This window comes from Danio rerio, chromosome 3 (genome assembly GCF_052040795.2).
Source record: "Danio rerio strain M-AB ecotype USA chromosome 3, GRCz13ab, whole genome shotgun sequence".
Taxonomy (NCBI): domain Eukaryota; kingdom Metazoa; phylum Chordata; class Actinopteri; order Cypriniformes; family Danionidae; genus Danio; species Danio rerio.
Window position 1 is genome coordinate 24,924,034 of NC_141023.1, and position 17,672 is coordinate 24,941,705.

The 17,672-nt window shown below is 34.8% G+C and overlaps 1 protein-coding gene and 1 long non-coding RNA gene across 10 annotated transcripts in view; both read right to left on the reverse strand.

Annotated features, from left to right (window-relative positions):
• Positions 1–10,621, reverse strand: part of grb2b (growth factor receptor-bound protein 2b) — a 58,518-nt gene extending 47,897 nt beyond the window's left edge. For 2 of the 9 annotated variants that reach the window (XR_015479685.1, XM_087242405.1), the window contains exons 1-3: positions 10,487–10,621; positions 9,303–9,371; positions 9,071–9,221 (exon numbers count right to left, since the gene is read on the reverse strand). Coding sequence is in view for 6 of the 9 variants with exons in the window: in XM_087242405.1 (XP_087098531.1) it covers positions 9,071–9,148 (78 nt within the window). In the remaining 3 variants the exon portion in view is untranslated. 9 annotated transcript variants of the gene reach the window in all.
• On the reverse strand, positions 2,650–4,796 carry LOC147845626 (uncharacterized). The gene is made up of 2 exons (XR_015480809.1): positions 3,197–4,796; positions 2,650–3,001 (listed from the first exon to the last, which is right to left on the reverse strand). It is a non-coding gene; the product is annotated as an uncharacterized LOC147845626 (long non-coding RNA).
• Positions 10,622–17,672: the final 7,051 nt, after the last annotated feature.

Below are 17,672 nucleotides of genomic sequence, written 5' to 3' on the forward strand. Positions count from 1 at the left end.
CTAAACATATTTATGAAGGTGCAGCTGCTTTTCTGAACATGGATGATGTGTTCAGGATGCTGCTGGTTTGAGTCCTCACCTCCAGATCTGGGACACAGCAGAAACTCCAGAGCAGGTGGAGGAACCACAAGCCTGCTGTCGTCTCCTTCTGAGGTGTTGATGAGGAGCTCTAGGACACCAAAAGCTGCCTGAAGCTCTGCTCAGCCTAAAATCACTGATGCTGCTGGAAGTTCACTATGTGCAGTAGTACTGGATTAAATAAAATACCACAAAATTTCATAAACTATGCATTACAACAGTCTTGTTCCATTAATCTGTCAATAAAGCAAGTATTGATAAGTTGATCAACATAAATAAACTCATTACTGCTTGTTGGATTTAAAAATGTGCAATATAAATAATGTATTGTATAAAAATAGTGTCAAATTATCTTTTCTACCCCTTGTTCCTTCTGGAATGTATTTAAAGGTCATTTTTGCTTTATTATTATTTTTTAATACCTACTTCAATCAGTTAAAAATATAAACTGTTACCAAATAAAAAGGTTTAATAATTTATGCAAGTAAACTGTTATTGCTGCAATATTATCGTTGATTGTTTACTGATATTTAAATTAATATTGATGCAGACAAACACAAAATAAAACTTATTTTTCTGTTTGAAGAGACTAAACATTATATTTCAGCAGCCAAAAATTAAATGCCAAATTAGATCAGAACTTTTATGTGGAGTGGAATAACATTTTAATCTATGAAGCAGCATAATGGATATCTTGTTTGAGAAATTTGGCAGAGTACATCTCTGATTGGCTTAACCAATTAGTGTCATGCTTAGTGATGCAATAAATAAATAAATGCAATGCTAGGAACTGACACACCTTCATTATTTTCACAATTAATTGTATGTTTCATGCAACATAAGATATTCACATTTTTCAATTTAATCTAGTCTTTCCATTTCCCATTGATTATTTATTGGTCTTTTGTATGACAATGCAAAATAAATATTGAGAGGTAAACAGTATTGTATTGTCGATTGTTAATCCCATCCTGTAACCTCTCAATCATCAACTCAATTAACAAAACAACAATAAATAAATACCTAAGTAAGTACAATAAATACATAAGTACACTACATCTAAAAATAAATTAAAAAAAAGTCTACAAATCTTTCTCAGACCAAGAATTATTATTGTTTATTTATTCAGGTCTGATAAAATATTTTGACATTTTCCCCATTCAGCTTAATATGTCATTACTATAAAGTGGTTAATTAAGAGGATTTAAGTTTCAAAAGTCTCAATAAGACCTCAAATGCACCAGCTATTACTGAATCTACAGCCCATCATAGTTTCATTTCTTCAGTTGTGCAAGACATTTGTTGTCGTGCATTTCTTGCCCAAAGCATCGATTTAATGCAACATGCAGTTATCACGCAGAAACCAAATGTTTAGCATCAATCTAACCCCGGTCTGAACTGGTAGCCGCCACGTCGCATTGCAGCTCATCTACAGAACACTGAACTCTGCTCAACTCTGTCACATCGCCAAGAGTCCAAAGCCAATGACTTCTTGTTGTTTAGTCAGTGCAAATCACAGTCAGCATGAATAGAGTTGCTCAGCAGATGCATTCTGCTCTTCTCCGCCGACTTGACTTCAGAGCAAAGTAGACAAGATCAGATCAACTCCTAGGGAAGACGTAGCGTCTAATAGGTGGCATGCTAAATTCAGCTTGACTAAAGGCCGAGGGCAATGGAGCATGGGCCTGTTAAATCATGTCCGTCCCTACCAACTCATCTCAAGGAAAATATCAAAGCGTGTGTCACAGCCTGAGCGGAGAGAGAGCAAAACAACATTTATGTCAATGCAAATTGAGTCAGTTGATTATAGCATCAGCAAACTGTACTTTATTACCCTTGTCTGGATTATTCCACCTATTTTTCCACAGATAAATGCAAATTTCCTTGATAGGTAAACCAAACTATGTAAGAAGCAAATAACAGACGTTAGCACAGTTTAAAAAGTATGCAGCGGATTTGAGGGCGTCAAAGTATAAACGCAGGGGACGCTGAATGACAGCTGCTGAAACTACTCTTTATTCATAATGGAGAAACTGAAACTGTGGAGGAATGAAACGAAACTTCAAAAACCGTGACTGCAGAAAAGCAGACAGCATCTGCAACCACTCATTAGAGAACTTACGACTGACTTTTGACACCTGACCCATTTATAATCGTTTGATCTTGGTCTTTTAGCTGCAGTATAATATTTTATCAAGTTATAGTGTTATCAATCGTCAAAACAGACACCAATAATGCCAAAGAACACAGAGGTAAAATAACAAGTCTTCTCATCTGAATACAAAATATTTTAAAATGTTCATAAAGCGATTAAAAAAATTAATTCAAATGAATCAAGCAGTTTAATCTGAGCCTCACTGTTATATGATTTGCTCAGGCATTATGAAATTGCCACTTTCTGATTATCTGGTGGCAAATATCAAAAGTAAAAATGGAATTTACAGAGGTAGGAGAAGCTGCGTGAATCTTTTCTTTATTTATTGAATTACCTGCACCTCAGAAGACAATTGCCTCATGCAAGCATAGTGGCGTTGGAAGGCATGAGAAGCTAAGCAGACACTCTTGATTCTGGAGGTAATTAATAATATAACACTAATACCGACGTTTAGGAATTAAAAGATTATCCTACTCAGTTATGCGCATATATATTTTTTGTGCATTTTTACATTTATGCGCATCTTGACGTTTCCAATCAACTTTATGCGCATATCGAAAATGAACGTTGATATTTACAAATCCCCACCTGTGGCCTCATGATAACGAAAATGGTCCATCAGATGGGCATGTCAGAATCTCACCCAAAAGTAGCAGGTCATTCAGGTACTTTGTGTAGTCTTGTGAATTCAGGTACACTTTACATGCTGTAATGAATTCGAGATCTTTTTACATACTTTACATAGTCCAGTGTTTCTCAACCACGTTCCTGGAGGACCACCAGCTCTGTACATTTTCCATGTCTCCTTAACCAAACACACCTGATTCAGATCATCAGCTCATTAGCAGAGACTGAAAGACCTGTAATGGGTGTGACAGACAAAGAAGACATCCAAAACATGAAGTGTTGGTGGTCACTTAGGAACATGGTTGAGAAACACTGGCTGTGTCCAAAATGGCCTACTACGCAGTAGGTACTGGATTTGGAATTTACTACTTGACCGTTAGAAAAGTATTACCTACACCACAATGTGTCAAAGCTAGTTACTGGCGGGCCACAGCTCTACACAGTTTAGTTCCAGCCATGCTTCAACACACTTACCTGTAAGTTTCAAACAAGCCTGAAGGACTCAGTTAGTTTGATCAAGTGTTTGATTAGGGTTGGAACTAAACTGAGCTGCAGCCCTCCAGGAACTGGCTTTGACAACTGTGGTCTATACAGTATAGGAATAGTATGAATGGAACTTGGATGAACTACATCCGCCAGTTTGTCATCACGTGACCTACCCGCATCAGTTGTGTCACTTCACTCCCATTCATAATATCTCTCATGGTGCATCATAGGATAGCATAGCGTTCATCGGATGTGCACTTCAAAGACTCGCCGGAAGTAGTAGGTCATCCATGTTCTGCTCACATACTGCTTTTCGAATTCTATGAATTTAGATATACTACTCAACTCGCATACTGATATTAGCGTACTAGTTAGGAAGTATGTGATTTCAGAAGCAGCCACTGTTCTAGAGTTAAGATATGGCTCAGGTTAATAATAAAGCAGCTTACAACAAAAAAATATATAATTTTTTTTTTTTTACTCAATTCAGAATCAAAGGATATTCTGTAGCAAACTACTAGAGCACACAAACCAAAGTATTAATGAATAAACTGTAAGTAAAATGCAGAACTTTAATAGTTCACTTATCTGTATAACCTTTCTCTCGAGGACACTGTATTTGAATCACTGAAGAGTACTGCATTAAAACCTCTTCATTTCTTTTGAAGAAAAAAAATGCTCCTGGTTATTTCTAGACTGAAAAGTCTAAAGCATAACAACTCATTAAAGAGCCGTTTAATCCCAGAACGACGTGCACACTCCACATGGCTATCGGGCATTTTTTTCAACAACAGAGCAAACCAATTTGTGTCAGGGGTACAATGACCCCTGAAGCAAACATTTTGACTTACTCCCTCTTCATCACATCACAGATGAGACAGAGCATTAAGTGGAGCCGTCCTGCTCAATCAGCCTCTATAGAGAAAATTAAGAGTGAATAAAAAGGTCAATTCAAAGAGGCTTGGCCTTTCAGTGACAGCTATCAGCCAGTTGGTGTTTACAAGAAAAACAGCCACTGTTGTCCATTTAAGAAAATAATTCTGCTAACCACATAAGCAAATTAAAACAGAGAGAGTGTATAACATTTTGTTCATTTACAAGTAAATTAAAGAGAAACTATTTAGATTGTTCTCCATGTTGTGCTAGTAAGCAAAAACCCTCAAAACCCTGTGATTTACAAAAAAAAAAAAAAAAAAAAAAAACCCCTTCAAGATCATCATGTTTTCACAGTCACAAAGCCTGAATTTATAATCCAAGCAAGACTGTAATGATATTGTTGGTGCCTTAAAGCCAAAACACTGTTAAAAGTATGATAGCATTATCATACGGCTCTGAAAACATGCACTCACTTCTCTTGACAAATGGAGCGAACTTTCCATACAACAGGACAGCGCTTAAATCTACTGTGCTGGACAGTATTCCCTGACTTTTTCATCACAAGGAGTTCATCACAACGTTCATCACAAGGTGAAACAGGCAAAAAATATATATATAATAAAAATAAATAAATAAATAAAATCGCCAAATGGAAAAAAAAATGCAGCAACTGTATTTTGGACACAAGATAAACTTTTCAGCTAAAATACTATTAGAAAAAATAAATATATAAAATATTTAATTATATAAAATAAGTTACAAATGAAATATTGTGTCTGTATAGGTTTTTAATTATTTTTTATTAGATTATAATTTATACTTCAAAAAAACAATTTTATTAATGACATTTTAATAACTGGATTTTACTAAAATGTTGCTGTCAACTTTATGAATGACTTATATTTTATTTGTATTCTAAAAAAGGAAAAAAATAAATTTTCACTTTATAGTCACTTAAACTGTATTAGTAGTTTACCGAACATTCTCTCTAAATATCAGTACTGGCCTTTGATAAGCCTATGTAGATTAAACACCAAAAACAATTCAAAACACAGCCTCATCTGCTGTTACATCAGAACAGAATTCAAGACCAGGCGACCCGAAGCACGTTTACCACCAAAACCTCATTTTGAGATGCTTTCGGGTGCAGTGAAAGGGTCATTCTAGATCTCCAGACCAACAGAAACCTGTGGGTTTTCTTCATCACCACCATTTTTCTGATATGCTGATGTTAAAAACGATTTCACAAACTCAAAGCTACAAGGAAGTCAAAACGTTTTTTTAAATACAATATGAGCAGTAAATGTGTTAGGGTTATTTAGAGGTACTTAAGTTAAAGCAAGGCAGCAAATGTAACTATAACAATTGCACTAAAGCCAACTCAGAAGACCTTAGCAACTGCAAATCATCACCTTGGCAACTACCAAGAACACAGACTTTCACATGGGCAAATACATGTAAATGTGGTCTAAAACATAATGTTGTCAGTGTCAGCAGATATTACAGATGGCCTCTTTCTTCTGAATCTTCTTCTTTTAACACCCTTGCTGACTTTTGGGCCATTTTTGCACACTTTGAAGAATCACTTCCTTATTAAAATCACAGATGCAAATAATTATAAAAAAGGACAGAGAACTTCAAACTCAACAGAGCATGCAGGAGGGAGTTGCTGAATTTGGAGTCAGTCAATAACCTAAATTCTTTATAATAGTTATGGCCAAGCAACATTATCCCAAAATAATTATTAGGAAGAAATATGTCTGTTTACATAACTTAAAAAAGATAAATATATAAATGTCTTTACCAATGGTGCACAAACTAAGTCCTGGATGGCTGGTGTCCAGAAAAGTATAGCTAGGGCTGAAGGATTCTGGCTAAAATGAGAGTCACAATTTTTTTTTTTACTTAAAATGAAGCTCACGATTTTCTCACAATTCTGTAGATGTAAACTAAAGGTTAAAATGAGTAGCCTCATATTATTGTTATTTCTCATTTGTTAAAACAACAAAAATAATATTAGGCCTATGTGTAGCTTTACTGTTGGTTAAAATGCTACATTTTGTTTAGACTTTGAATGGTGGACTTGAACAGACTATAAATATGTCCTGGTTGTTAATTCACAGTAAAGTGATGATGACATCAGAATATAACTATTCATAATTATAAAGTTGAATTATGTTTGAGACATATGCTTGCCATGTCACGAAGAACATTATTAGACAAATTTTTTCACTGGTAAACTGAAACATTTGTCAGTTTCAGATTCCCTCTTGCATTATATATTATATAGGCTAGATTAGTTTCAGATTTTCACGCACAACACTTTGTGTTTACCATGAATGAAAATACATATCAAAAGCTTTTAAATCATAACTTTAAAATGTGATATGTTCATTTAAATGAGGTGGCGCTTTCGGTTTCACTTTCACTGCAGAGTGCGGCTCATGTCATAGCTGGTGTCACTTTGAGTTCAGTTTGCAACAAACATGACTGTTACTTTTTTTCAATTCAATTCAGCTTTATTTGTATTGGCTTTTACAATGTAGATTGTGTCAAAGCAGCTTCACATAAATGGTCATAGTAACTGGAACAGTGTGGTTCAGTAACTGGAACTGTGGTTCAGGTTTTAGTGTTTAAGTTCAGTTCAGTTCAGTTTAGCTCAGTTCAGTGTGATTTAATCATTACTGAGATTACTCTGTTACTTACAGCTTTAATACCTATTATTCACAGCCTAGGCAGGTTCTGTTCACTAAAGTAGGCATCATTGGCGGGCACATGCACGTCCTCTTTGTAGTAAGCAAACAGTCAGCTTAAGTGATTCCGCAACCCCGAATACGTCATTACATGAAGACAGTAATGACATTTTTGGGTGAATTACACCTTATAAATGCAGTATGTGACACTTTTAATGTGTCCATATTGCTGAGCTAAATATATAAAACACTGTGACCCTCAAGGACCAAGTTTGGGCAGCCCTGGTCTACGAAGTCTTTTAGTACATGCATGCTGTTTGATACATAATACATGGAAGCAGGATGATATATGATTGCTTGGTGCATTATTCATAACTCCACCCCTTGTTCTGCATGCATTATCCAACACTATAATCTGAAGTGGAAAAAAAAAAACAATCACAGGACCAGTCCAATGTTATAATCCTGCCCAATGTCACACGTTTTCATCCACACCACTTCAGGACGTGGCTCATTTAGCGACTCTGCGACTCCATCACAAAGACCTGAAGATAATCCCGTACAGTAATCAGATCAATCGAGTGATGCTGTTGACGTGCTTATGACAGGCTTATGCATGCATAATGCATGAAAGATGCCCCCAAGTTCAACCTGAAGGATTAGAATGATTGCGTTTAAATCTCTGGGCACTTGAATACAAGCCCTTTCCTCTGAATATCTCATATGCTGCAATCCAGCTCAAAGAGGGATGGCTTGAACTCTCCTTAGGGAGCGAACGAAAGAGTGCGGCTTTACATAAGCTGGACAGTGATGTACAGCTGTGAGGTCTGGACAGATTAACAGATGCTGCGCTTGAGATTAGAATTCAGACGCAAAAGGAAAGAGAAATTGTGTGATTCTGTAAACAGACGTTCTAAGAAGCTGCTGTTTCCATGAAAGACAGCGATATCATGAAGCCAATAACAGAGGTGAAGAAATAATGGCAAAAATACCTTAGCACTAATAGAAGAAATGTGCAGTACGCTTTTTATTTCATACCTTAACATTTACTGAACTTAGCCCTAACAAAAGCAAGTTCTTCTTAATAAAAATATCAGATGTGAGAAAATTATGGCAAATTTAAAATGATTTGTCTTTTTGTTTTAAAAATGTTCAAATATCTACTTAAACTATTCATTCAAATGCTGACCAAAGCAAAGTGCTTTGAAATGAAATAAAATAAACAATAGCTAACATTGTTTTAAACAAATAGGAACTCGTTTGAACTAGTCAATGTTTAAAAATATATATTTAGTTCCTCAGTTTCATTTGCCAACCACTATAAACTCCTTTGCAACTACATTAATATTACTAAACATAATTATAAATGAGGAAATAAACTTGAAAAACTCAAAAAACTGTCTCTGAAATCTAAAAATATCTCTCTTTGTTCATTCATATCTAAGAATGCTCTACGTAAATGTTCTATTTAATTCATGCATTCCAGATGCTGATTACTACAAACTCCTTTAAAAAATGTTTACCACAAAATAAATTTTAGAAGCCAGAGAACAGCAAAAAGCTCTGAAAATATACATGAACTAGCCCAAGAAATCCACAAATGGCTCTTATTTATGATATCAATCTAACCTAAAAACAATAAAATAAAACTAAATCTTCCAGAAAGTGCTGTAGAAGCAAGAAATTACGCAATATTGGCAAAAATTCCTTCCAATAACGCAGGAACTTTTAACAGATCTACAACCACTTTTTTTGTCATTTGGAGCTAAAAATACTCTAAAAAATTTTGTCCTTAGTATTAAATGCTGACCACGATAAACGTGTAATTACCTACATATTAACATGCCGATGGTTCAGGCATGTTGAAATACACATTATTTCATCTTACAAAGAACTTCCCTATTCTCACAATACTTTAATCATCCATCCTGCATCATGTAAATGTGATTATTCTTCCTGGCATCTGAACAGAAGATCAAACAATAAATTTATAAAATAATTAATAAGCAAATTAATGACACAGAGCCAAAAATACCTGTAAGTCTTGTTTTGGCACTTAACTACTGATAAATGAACACATAAATTCTACTCCTTTTCAATTGCCTGCTCAGCTATATTAATAAGCAAAAACAAACATTAAATAACCATGACTTACCTTCAATATTTCCCCACGTTTAAAACTCAGCTCATCATCTGCAGTTGCTTTGAAATCATACTTGGCAATGGCCTCCATGATTCAGCCAAACGGACACCAGTGTTGTAAGGTATAAAGCAGCGGAAAATGCCCCCTGGTGCAGTTTATATCCCTATTGTGGACCAGAGGACCAGACAATGAGATCTCAATAGCGATGATGAGCACAGATCCAAGCAGACACAATGATCTCCACCTGCCTCTCTCTCTCAGCCCGCGTCTGTCCTCCCGTCGCGATCCTCACATAAAGATCACGCCGAGAAACCTGTAAACAAAATACACTCTTTTAAAGAATCCTATAAGACTCGATGTGTTTCATATAAGTGTTCTAGATTGTTCAATGGGCCGCGCCCCGCGATACAACTGGCATTAAAAAGCAAACGCTCCCCATAAAGAGGAAGGAAACCCGTCTGCCTGACGTCTTAAACGGCCAATGACGCGACGCGTGCAGAGTGGATCCTCCAATCGGAGTAACGCGTCCAACGCGAGTCAACCTATTAACGCGCTGGAAGGGACGTCGACGCGCAATTGGCTAGGCTCCGTCTGCTGTTCGACCAATAAGCGGCGAGCATTTCATAGCGTTTGAGGACGCAAGGCTCGATAACGTCATAGCGCTATAGAACGTGCACAGAATAATATTCGTTTAATCCTGAGCAAATATCAAGCACTGCGCAGACATAAGTCAACATGTAAACGTAGCTATGCAAACGACATGTAGTCCATTAACCATATCATGTTTCCAGCAGAGAAAATGTGCAAGTGACGCCGGAAATCCTACTACTTCAAACTGTACCTACAGCATACTTATTTTATTCGTCACTTTGATCACATCGACGTCGTCTATATGCATTATGTCCAAATTCCAGTATTAAACAATGACGTATTATCAACAATAACTGAAGGTATATGAATCTGACAGTTGAGTGATTTACCATTACATAACAAAGACATACAATGTTTACATCATTCACATAGAATAAATGTCAACTTTAAACAGACATAAGTGGAAATGTTGACCATTAAACATCTTATAAATCTCACGTTCGCTGTTTGAATGTGCTAAAGTTTGTAAAAGTGTTAATGTAATCCGTATGTACTGTTATAATGTAAAACAATTAAGTAAACAAAATATCCAAGTGCAGTTCCAAAGTTTCTAGTCTATAAATCTTGCGAAGTAACTTTTAAAAATTAAACGACACTGTCAAATCATTGTTCTTTATATGTCTAAAAGTAATTTATTTGTTACCAAACATTTATACCACGCGAATAGTTGTATTGTATAGTCAGCATACAGGCCTTATGGCCTTTGCTAATGTTAAAGTGAAGGGAAAAAACACTGACGCTGGCAGTCAGAGAAAAGATGTACTTTCATATACTCACTTTTGTAAACAACTGCGAGGGCCGATAGTCGCTCTCCAGTTTTAGTGAACGCAGAATCCACGCTTATTGGTCTTTAATCGTTGCTGGAGTAGAGCTCTTGTACCTCGCCCGACGCGAAATCGTGAAAATTGCTGTATTTTTCTGTTTATTTCCGTTTCCTCTTTGATTCGGCAACGTCTGCATGTGCAGCTTTCGTCTGCCTCTAGCGGGCGAGTTGTGCCATTGCACAAGTTTAGAACAAAGTCCAATAATGTTCAATAGGCTACAGTATAGCGCCATCTTCCTGTTGAATATAAAGAGTGTCCTGCTTCTTTTTCAGATCAAAAACATTTTGATGTTTATGATGAAATTGGGACGACACGCTGGCTTAGTGGGTTAGCACTGTCACCTTACAGCAAGAAGGTCGCTAGTACCGAGTCCCTGTCAGTTGGCATTTCTGTGTGGAGTTTGCATGTTCTCCCCGTGTTTGCGTGGGATTCCTCCGGGTGCTCTGATTTCCCCAAAGTCCAAACACAGGTGAATTGAATTAACTAAATTGGTCGTAGTGTGTATGTGGGTGTTTCCTAGTACTGGTGTGCAACTGGAAGGGCATCGTGTAAAACTTATGCTGGATAAGTTGGTGGTTCATTCCGCTGCGGCGACCCCTGATGAATAAAGCAACTAAGCCGAAGGAAAATGAATGATGAAATTGTACAACCTTAACATAACAGTGCAGTCGGGGTTTATAGCGATGGTTTATAGTCTTTTTGGATGCCACAGACCCCCAAATACGTGGATCACTGATCTATAATATTGTATAATTTGTATAATTTTTACTGTAAAAAATATAGGACTAATAGGTGTCAAATATTATTTGTTAAATCTTTAGCCTTAGTTTAGAATCATTATTTGTCTAATTTGAATCATGTTTGTGTATTAAACAGGTACATTCATTCATTTTCTTTTTGGCTTGGTCCCTTTATTAATCTGGGGTCACCACAGCGGAATGAACCACCAACTTATCCAGCACATGTTTTACGCAGCGGATGCCCTTCCAGCTGTAACCAATCATATATATATATATATATATATATATATATATATATATATATGTATATATATATATATATATATATATATATATATATATATATATATATATATTCAATGTTTCTTCTGGGTGCTTCGGTTTCCCCCACAATCCAAAGACATGCGCTATAGGTGACTGGAATAAACTAAATTGGTCGTATGAATGTGAGAGTGTATGGATATTTCCCAGTGATGGGTTGCAACTGGAAGGGCATCCACTGTGTAAAACATATGCTGGATAAGTTGGCGGTTCATTCTGCTGTTGCAACCCTTGATAAATAAAGAGATTAAAGGAAAAATAAATAATGAATATTTATTTAAATATTTTAGTTGAATTTAATAATTATTCAGTTGTTACTTTATAATGTTGTGGTTATTTATAGCATGTTTCAACATGTATTATAATTTTATTGTTTACTTACACATATATTTATATAGAATATATAGTCTCTATATTCAATGTATTAGATTTAAATTCTTCTTTGAATAAACACCATAAATCTAGTCAATAATAAATTTTTCGTCTCGAGAAAACTCTGAAGTCATCACCAGGGGCAGATTTAGTGATTTGGGGGCCCTAAGCAGTTTCCAGCCATGGGGTTCAACAATGCACTATTTTAATTATTTTTTTATTAATCTATTTTGCAGTTTATTTTTCTTATATTACTGAACCTCCTTTTTCATGTTTTTTCTTAATGAAATCTCATTTTCAGTGATTTATTTTTTAAATGAATTCACAACTAAATAAAACAATCAATCGAAAAAAGAAGAAAAAAAGAATCTTTACCTGACTTGACTGCTGGACTGCTCCATGATTAGGTGTAATAAAAATTAGCAAAGATGTTATAATTACATTAAAATGTAATTTATAGACCCTCACCATACAAAATAAGACAGAAAATGATGTTACATTTATAATTTGTATACTTCTAGGTGTTTAGTAGCCCCCCAAAATTTCCCGAACCCTAAGGGGCTGATTACATCGCTTATTGGTTGAATCCAGTCCTGGTCATCATGCAAAATGGCATGTCAAATATTTACTGCATATTTGTGTTCTAGAATTGATAATTCTGTGAGTCTTAACTTTCATAAATGTAGGGGAGTCATTCTTTAAACCTTCAATGGTCAAGCAGATGTATAGACAAACCGCAAGACGATTTCTAAAAGTGGATGAACAACCAGACAGTTGCGCCCCAGAAAACTTTCTGGGGTAATGTAATATTTTTGTTTCTGGTAAATGAAATAAAGAAGTTTTAATTAATTCAGTTAATTTCTCTTAAACTATTGCAATTTATTCCTTGAAAGATTTCAGCAAGTACATAAGCAAATCAAATCAAAATTAATATTTAGTTTAAAAACTTATGCCATGTCTAAAATTAATGGAGATTAATGAATGAATGAATGAAACAAACAAATGAACAAACTGAACAAAAGACATTACCAACACACACGCACACACACACACAGACACACACACACACACAGACACAGACACACACACACACACACACACACACACACACACACACACACACACACACACACACACACACACACACACACACACACACACACACGCACATTCTTCTTTTGATGTACCTTTTTGCAAAATACACCCACAAAATCATTGAGATTTTTGCCCCTTTTAATCAACCAGCAAAATAATGGAGTTGGTAAATAAACTTTCTGAAAAGCTGATTTCAAAATGCATCTACTTATTATTTTTTTTTGATTTGTAGTTTTCAATCAGATAAAACACAACTTTTTCTTTTCAAAATGTACAATTTCTAAATTAAAAGTGTGCAATTTCAGTGAATCAGCGACGTCGATGGCGCTGATTAATCCACAATAATTTAGAGGCTGCATTTTACATTTATATACATTTATATAAATATTATCAACAACTTAATCATGTTGGGGTTGGCCACAGGGGTGCTCCTGCAACCAGAAAATGAGCCCAAAACAAGAATAAGAGTGCAGAGAATGTGTGGACTGATGAAATAAGTGATTCTTGCTCACAATGGCTGAAGTGAATCGAAAAATCAGCACTGGTGTGCTTCTCTTCTTCAGCTCGAGCTCATGTGGTGAAATGCTGGGCATGTTGTGAATTCTGAGATGCACTTCATCAGACCTTGAGTGGTTTAATTGAGTCACCACTGTCTTTCCATTAGTTTGAGCCAATCTGGCCATCCTCCTCTGACCTCTGGCATCAGCAAGGAATTTGTCTCCTTTTCAGGCCAATTTCTGTAAACATGCAAACATTCTGATGCTCCGTTTGAACTTGTGTTCACATTCACTAATGCATTCGCTTACTGCCATGTAATTGATGTGTATGACTTTTTATTTCTTACATTGTGAGGACCAAATGTCCCCACAAGTATAGCATCACGAGTACGTTTTGATCTTGTCTCTTTTTTTGAGTATATAACAGTTGAAATGGCTGTATGACAGAAATAGTTCAGCCTTTTTTAGTCGCTGTTGTTTGGGAAAGCCCAGTAGAGTACACTGCTTATTGACAGTGTGGTTAAGCATTTGAACAAAGACACAAGTACTTTTCATTCTGACCGTCAAATGTTTTGGAGAGATGAATGATTTAGCAGGTAATCCATTGTACGTGTGTTGTTTGTACAAATTGTTGTGAGAAATGCAACTGGCTTGGAAATTACAAGGGTGACATTGAGAAATGCTTCAAAGTGAGAGGGGAAATTGGTTAGAGTACAGGAAATAAACATCTTCGAGGGAGCTTGACACTATTGTTGAAAAGCTCAGAATGTAGTTGAAGGACTGTAAAACCTTCATGATAATAGTAATAAACTTTATTTTTTATATATAACTACTTTAAAAGTAGCATCTCAAGGCACTTAACAGACATACAGTATAAAATGGGCAGCAGTAAAAGATACAAGTTTGAATGCCAAAAAAATTCATTCATTTATTTTTCTTCGGCTTAGTCTTTTTATTCTTCAGGGGTCACCACGGTGCAATGAACTGCCGACTTTATGCAGCACATGTTTTACATCCATAACATCCATATACACTCATACACTACGGCAAATTTAGTTTAGTCAATTCACCTATAGCGCATGTCTTTGGACTGTGGAGGCCTTCACAAACAAGCTGAACAGTTTTATTTGATGTAAAAATATATTGTAAACATGTTGTTGCAACATTTACCCGATGTAGAACATGCCTTGTGTATTCCTAGTAAACAATTTTGTGTTTAATAGACGTCTAACAGACATCTAAACATAGACAGCCTGGCTAAAACAAGGCTAAACTGTCAGTGAAAATCTTAAAGTCATCTAAGAATAGCCCATAATCAGACATCAAATAGACTGATTAGACATATGTGTAGTCATTCATTTTTGTTTATTTGATGACTAGTCTAGTTTTGGCCTATTCTTAGACGTCTGTTAAATTTTCACTGACAGCCCGAATTTAGTTTTGTTTTAGCCAAGACGACTATGTTTAGATGTCTATTAGACATCTTTTAAAAGCAAAAAATAATCTCTACCTCTAAATAAAAATTAATATGCACACACACACGAGATATGAGCACATGTTGTAGAGGATATTCATAATAAGATGTTTACAGGACTTAAAATAAAACTGGCGAGGAGGAATATTGCTCTCAGGCAGGATTATTGCTGCATTCGTGATTGCATATGAAAGACAATATGTCAAAATTTTTAATTAAAAAAGCATTATTTAGGACAATAGGGCACTGTGGTGTACAATCATTCAATATTGCATGATAAAACAAAACACACAAATAAAACCTCTGCAAGAGACAAGGACAATATGGGAGGCTTTGAATGTCTAAATTAACAGAATTTGAGGAAAAATAAAGGTGATGTACAGTGCTCAGTATTTATAAGTACACCCCACCACAAATTTCTCTTTTACATTGATATTTTTAATAGAAAGCTATACAATATTATATTTGTCCAAACACATTAAAGTACTGACTAATCTGGAGCTTATCTAACAAAATAATTTACGATAACGATCCAAAACCTAGTACAGCCAAATTTATATGATGAAAAATATTAAATACAAATTTTAAAAAGAGGAAAAATCAAGAGAAGCAAAAAAAATAGGTTGTTATTTTTCTTGCAATATTTTGCTTGAGAATTTAATTGTGTTATCTGTCAATTTCTGTTATGTTTGGTGACTAAAATATTATTTTAATAAATATATCTGTATATAAATTTGTTTCGTTTAAATGCACCAGAATACATTGCCCATATTTACTGAGAAATGGATAGAATTATTCATTTTTAAAATGGGGTTTACTCATTTAAGCTTCATGAGCACTGTAGATATTTTTCTGTTTATGCTTAACAAGCTAACCAAATAAGACTTTCAGTTGTTAGCAACATTCTTTCTGTTCAATTATTTTCACAAGCAAATATAACCAAAACCACACCACTTATGTGCACGGTAATTTATTTTGTCAGACATTTTATTTTGTTTATGAACTTAGATTTTAGCAGTGCTCATCAGCAGACTGAAAGGGAGGGCATATAGTCTTAATGGGCTGCAGTGTCTAACTATATATAAAAAATATGAAGCCTTAATGAGAACAGGAAATTTGTCTGCATGAATAGACTGTAAAAATAGCAAAAAATACTTTTTATTAGAAAAGACAGAACAGATGGAACCATAACCTCAAATCTCTAAAGTTTCACACACACACACACAGACACAGAGACACACACACACAAGCACACACACAAAATAAATAAACGGAAAAAAAGGAGAATGCATTACCGTAAATAAAATGAATCACTGAATAAATCAAGCAGGCTTTATCTATTGTCATTGAAGGGGTTTGGCAGCACTGACTGAATAGGTTAGGCACTCGATAATGACAACATAGCAAATATGCTACATACAGTACCTGTCTGCTTATCAGTTAACAAGACATTTTTAATGACGTCATTTCTGATGGGCATAAAATGTTTTTTTAACATTGCAGCACTTATACAAAATTTACTAGGCAACATTTTGTTAACACTTTAACTACCCCACCAAGATCCAAAATTAACTCTTAATGTCGCTAGTTAACACACTCATATTTTTTAACACATCCCATTATTTCTAAAATATCAACCTCTAAAATGGTTGATATGTCGGTTTATGGTAAAAGTACCGGAATTAATACATATACTATAAAAAAAATATGAAAATATGAACAGTAAGGCCAATTTATCTTAAAAAATACTCAAAATAAACATTTTGAATAATACAATTTTTTTTAAGTATGCCATAAAATGTTTCAGATTCTCATTTAACACGATTTCTTGTTCTTGTTTGTAATTTTTTTTACAACAAAATCTAATTTAAGTGTAGTAGTACAACAGGATTGTGTTTGTTTGATTTTTTTGTAAACCAACATTGCTGTGTGTGCAAGCAATTATTTAAAATGGTCATTCTTTAAATGACTTTAACAGTCATTACTTTAAACAGTCAAAATATGGTCAACCGTTTGCAGTATGCAGAATGTTATACCATTCTGTAGTAATAACTGTAGTGAGCAAATTGTAATAAATAAGGTAGCATACTTTAGTTTATAGCCTTTGAGACATGGGTACAGTTGAAACATCTTATCTTGCGTCCACACACAAAAAAATTGCAGTAATATTTGCCCTGCTCATGCATATTAGCATTCTCTTATATCGTTTGAAATTTGAATGTTTTGAAAAAAGGTTTTTTTACAAGGTAAAATTTTAATTTCACACTGTTTCACAAATAATAGGTTATGATCTATTCCTGCCTGGTAAACCTGATGTATATCATTGCAAATGCTATGACATTGTGCCATGCAAGTGTTTTTCATAATCTAGAGACACATGTGAGCAGGGGGGTACAGTTGAGACACACGAATTGGTATACATGCTGTTTGTTTTGTGATAATAGGATACAAGTCATGCTTACACACACACATGTGTATGTGTGTATATGTAATAACACTCAAGAATAATCTAGAGAAAAATCTGTTTTCTATATTTTAAATACATATACATAGGATTTTGTAATTTTTATATTATGAATATGGGTTTATATTTTTTATCAAAATACTTTTTTAAATTTGTATTTTAAAATACTGTAAAAT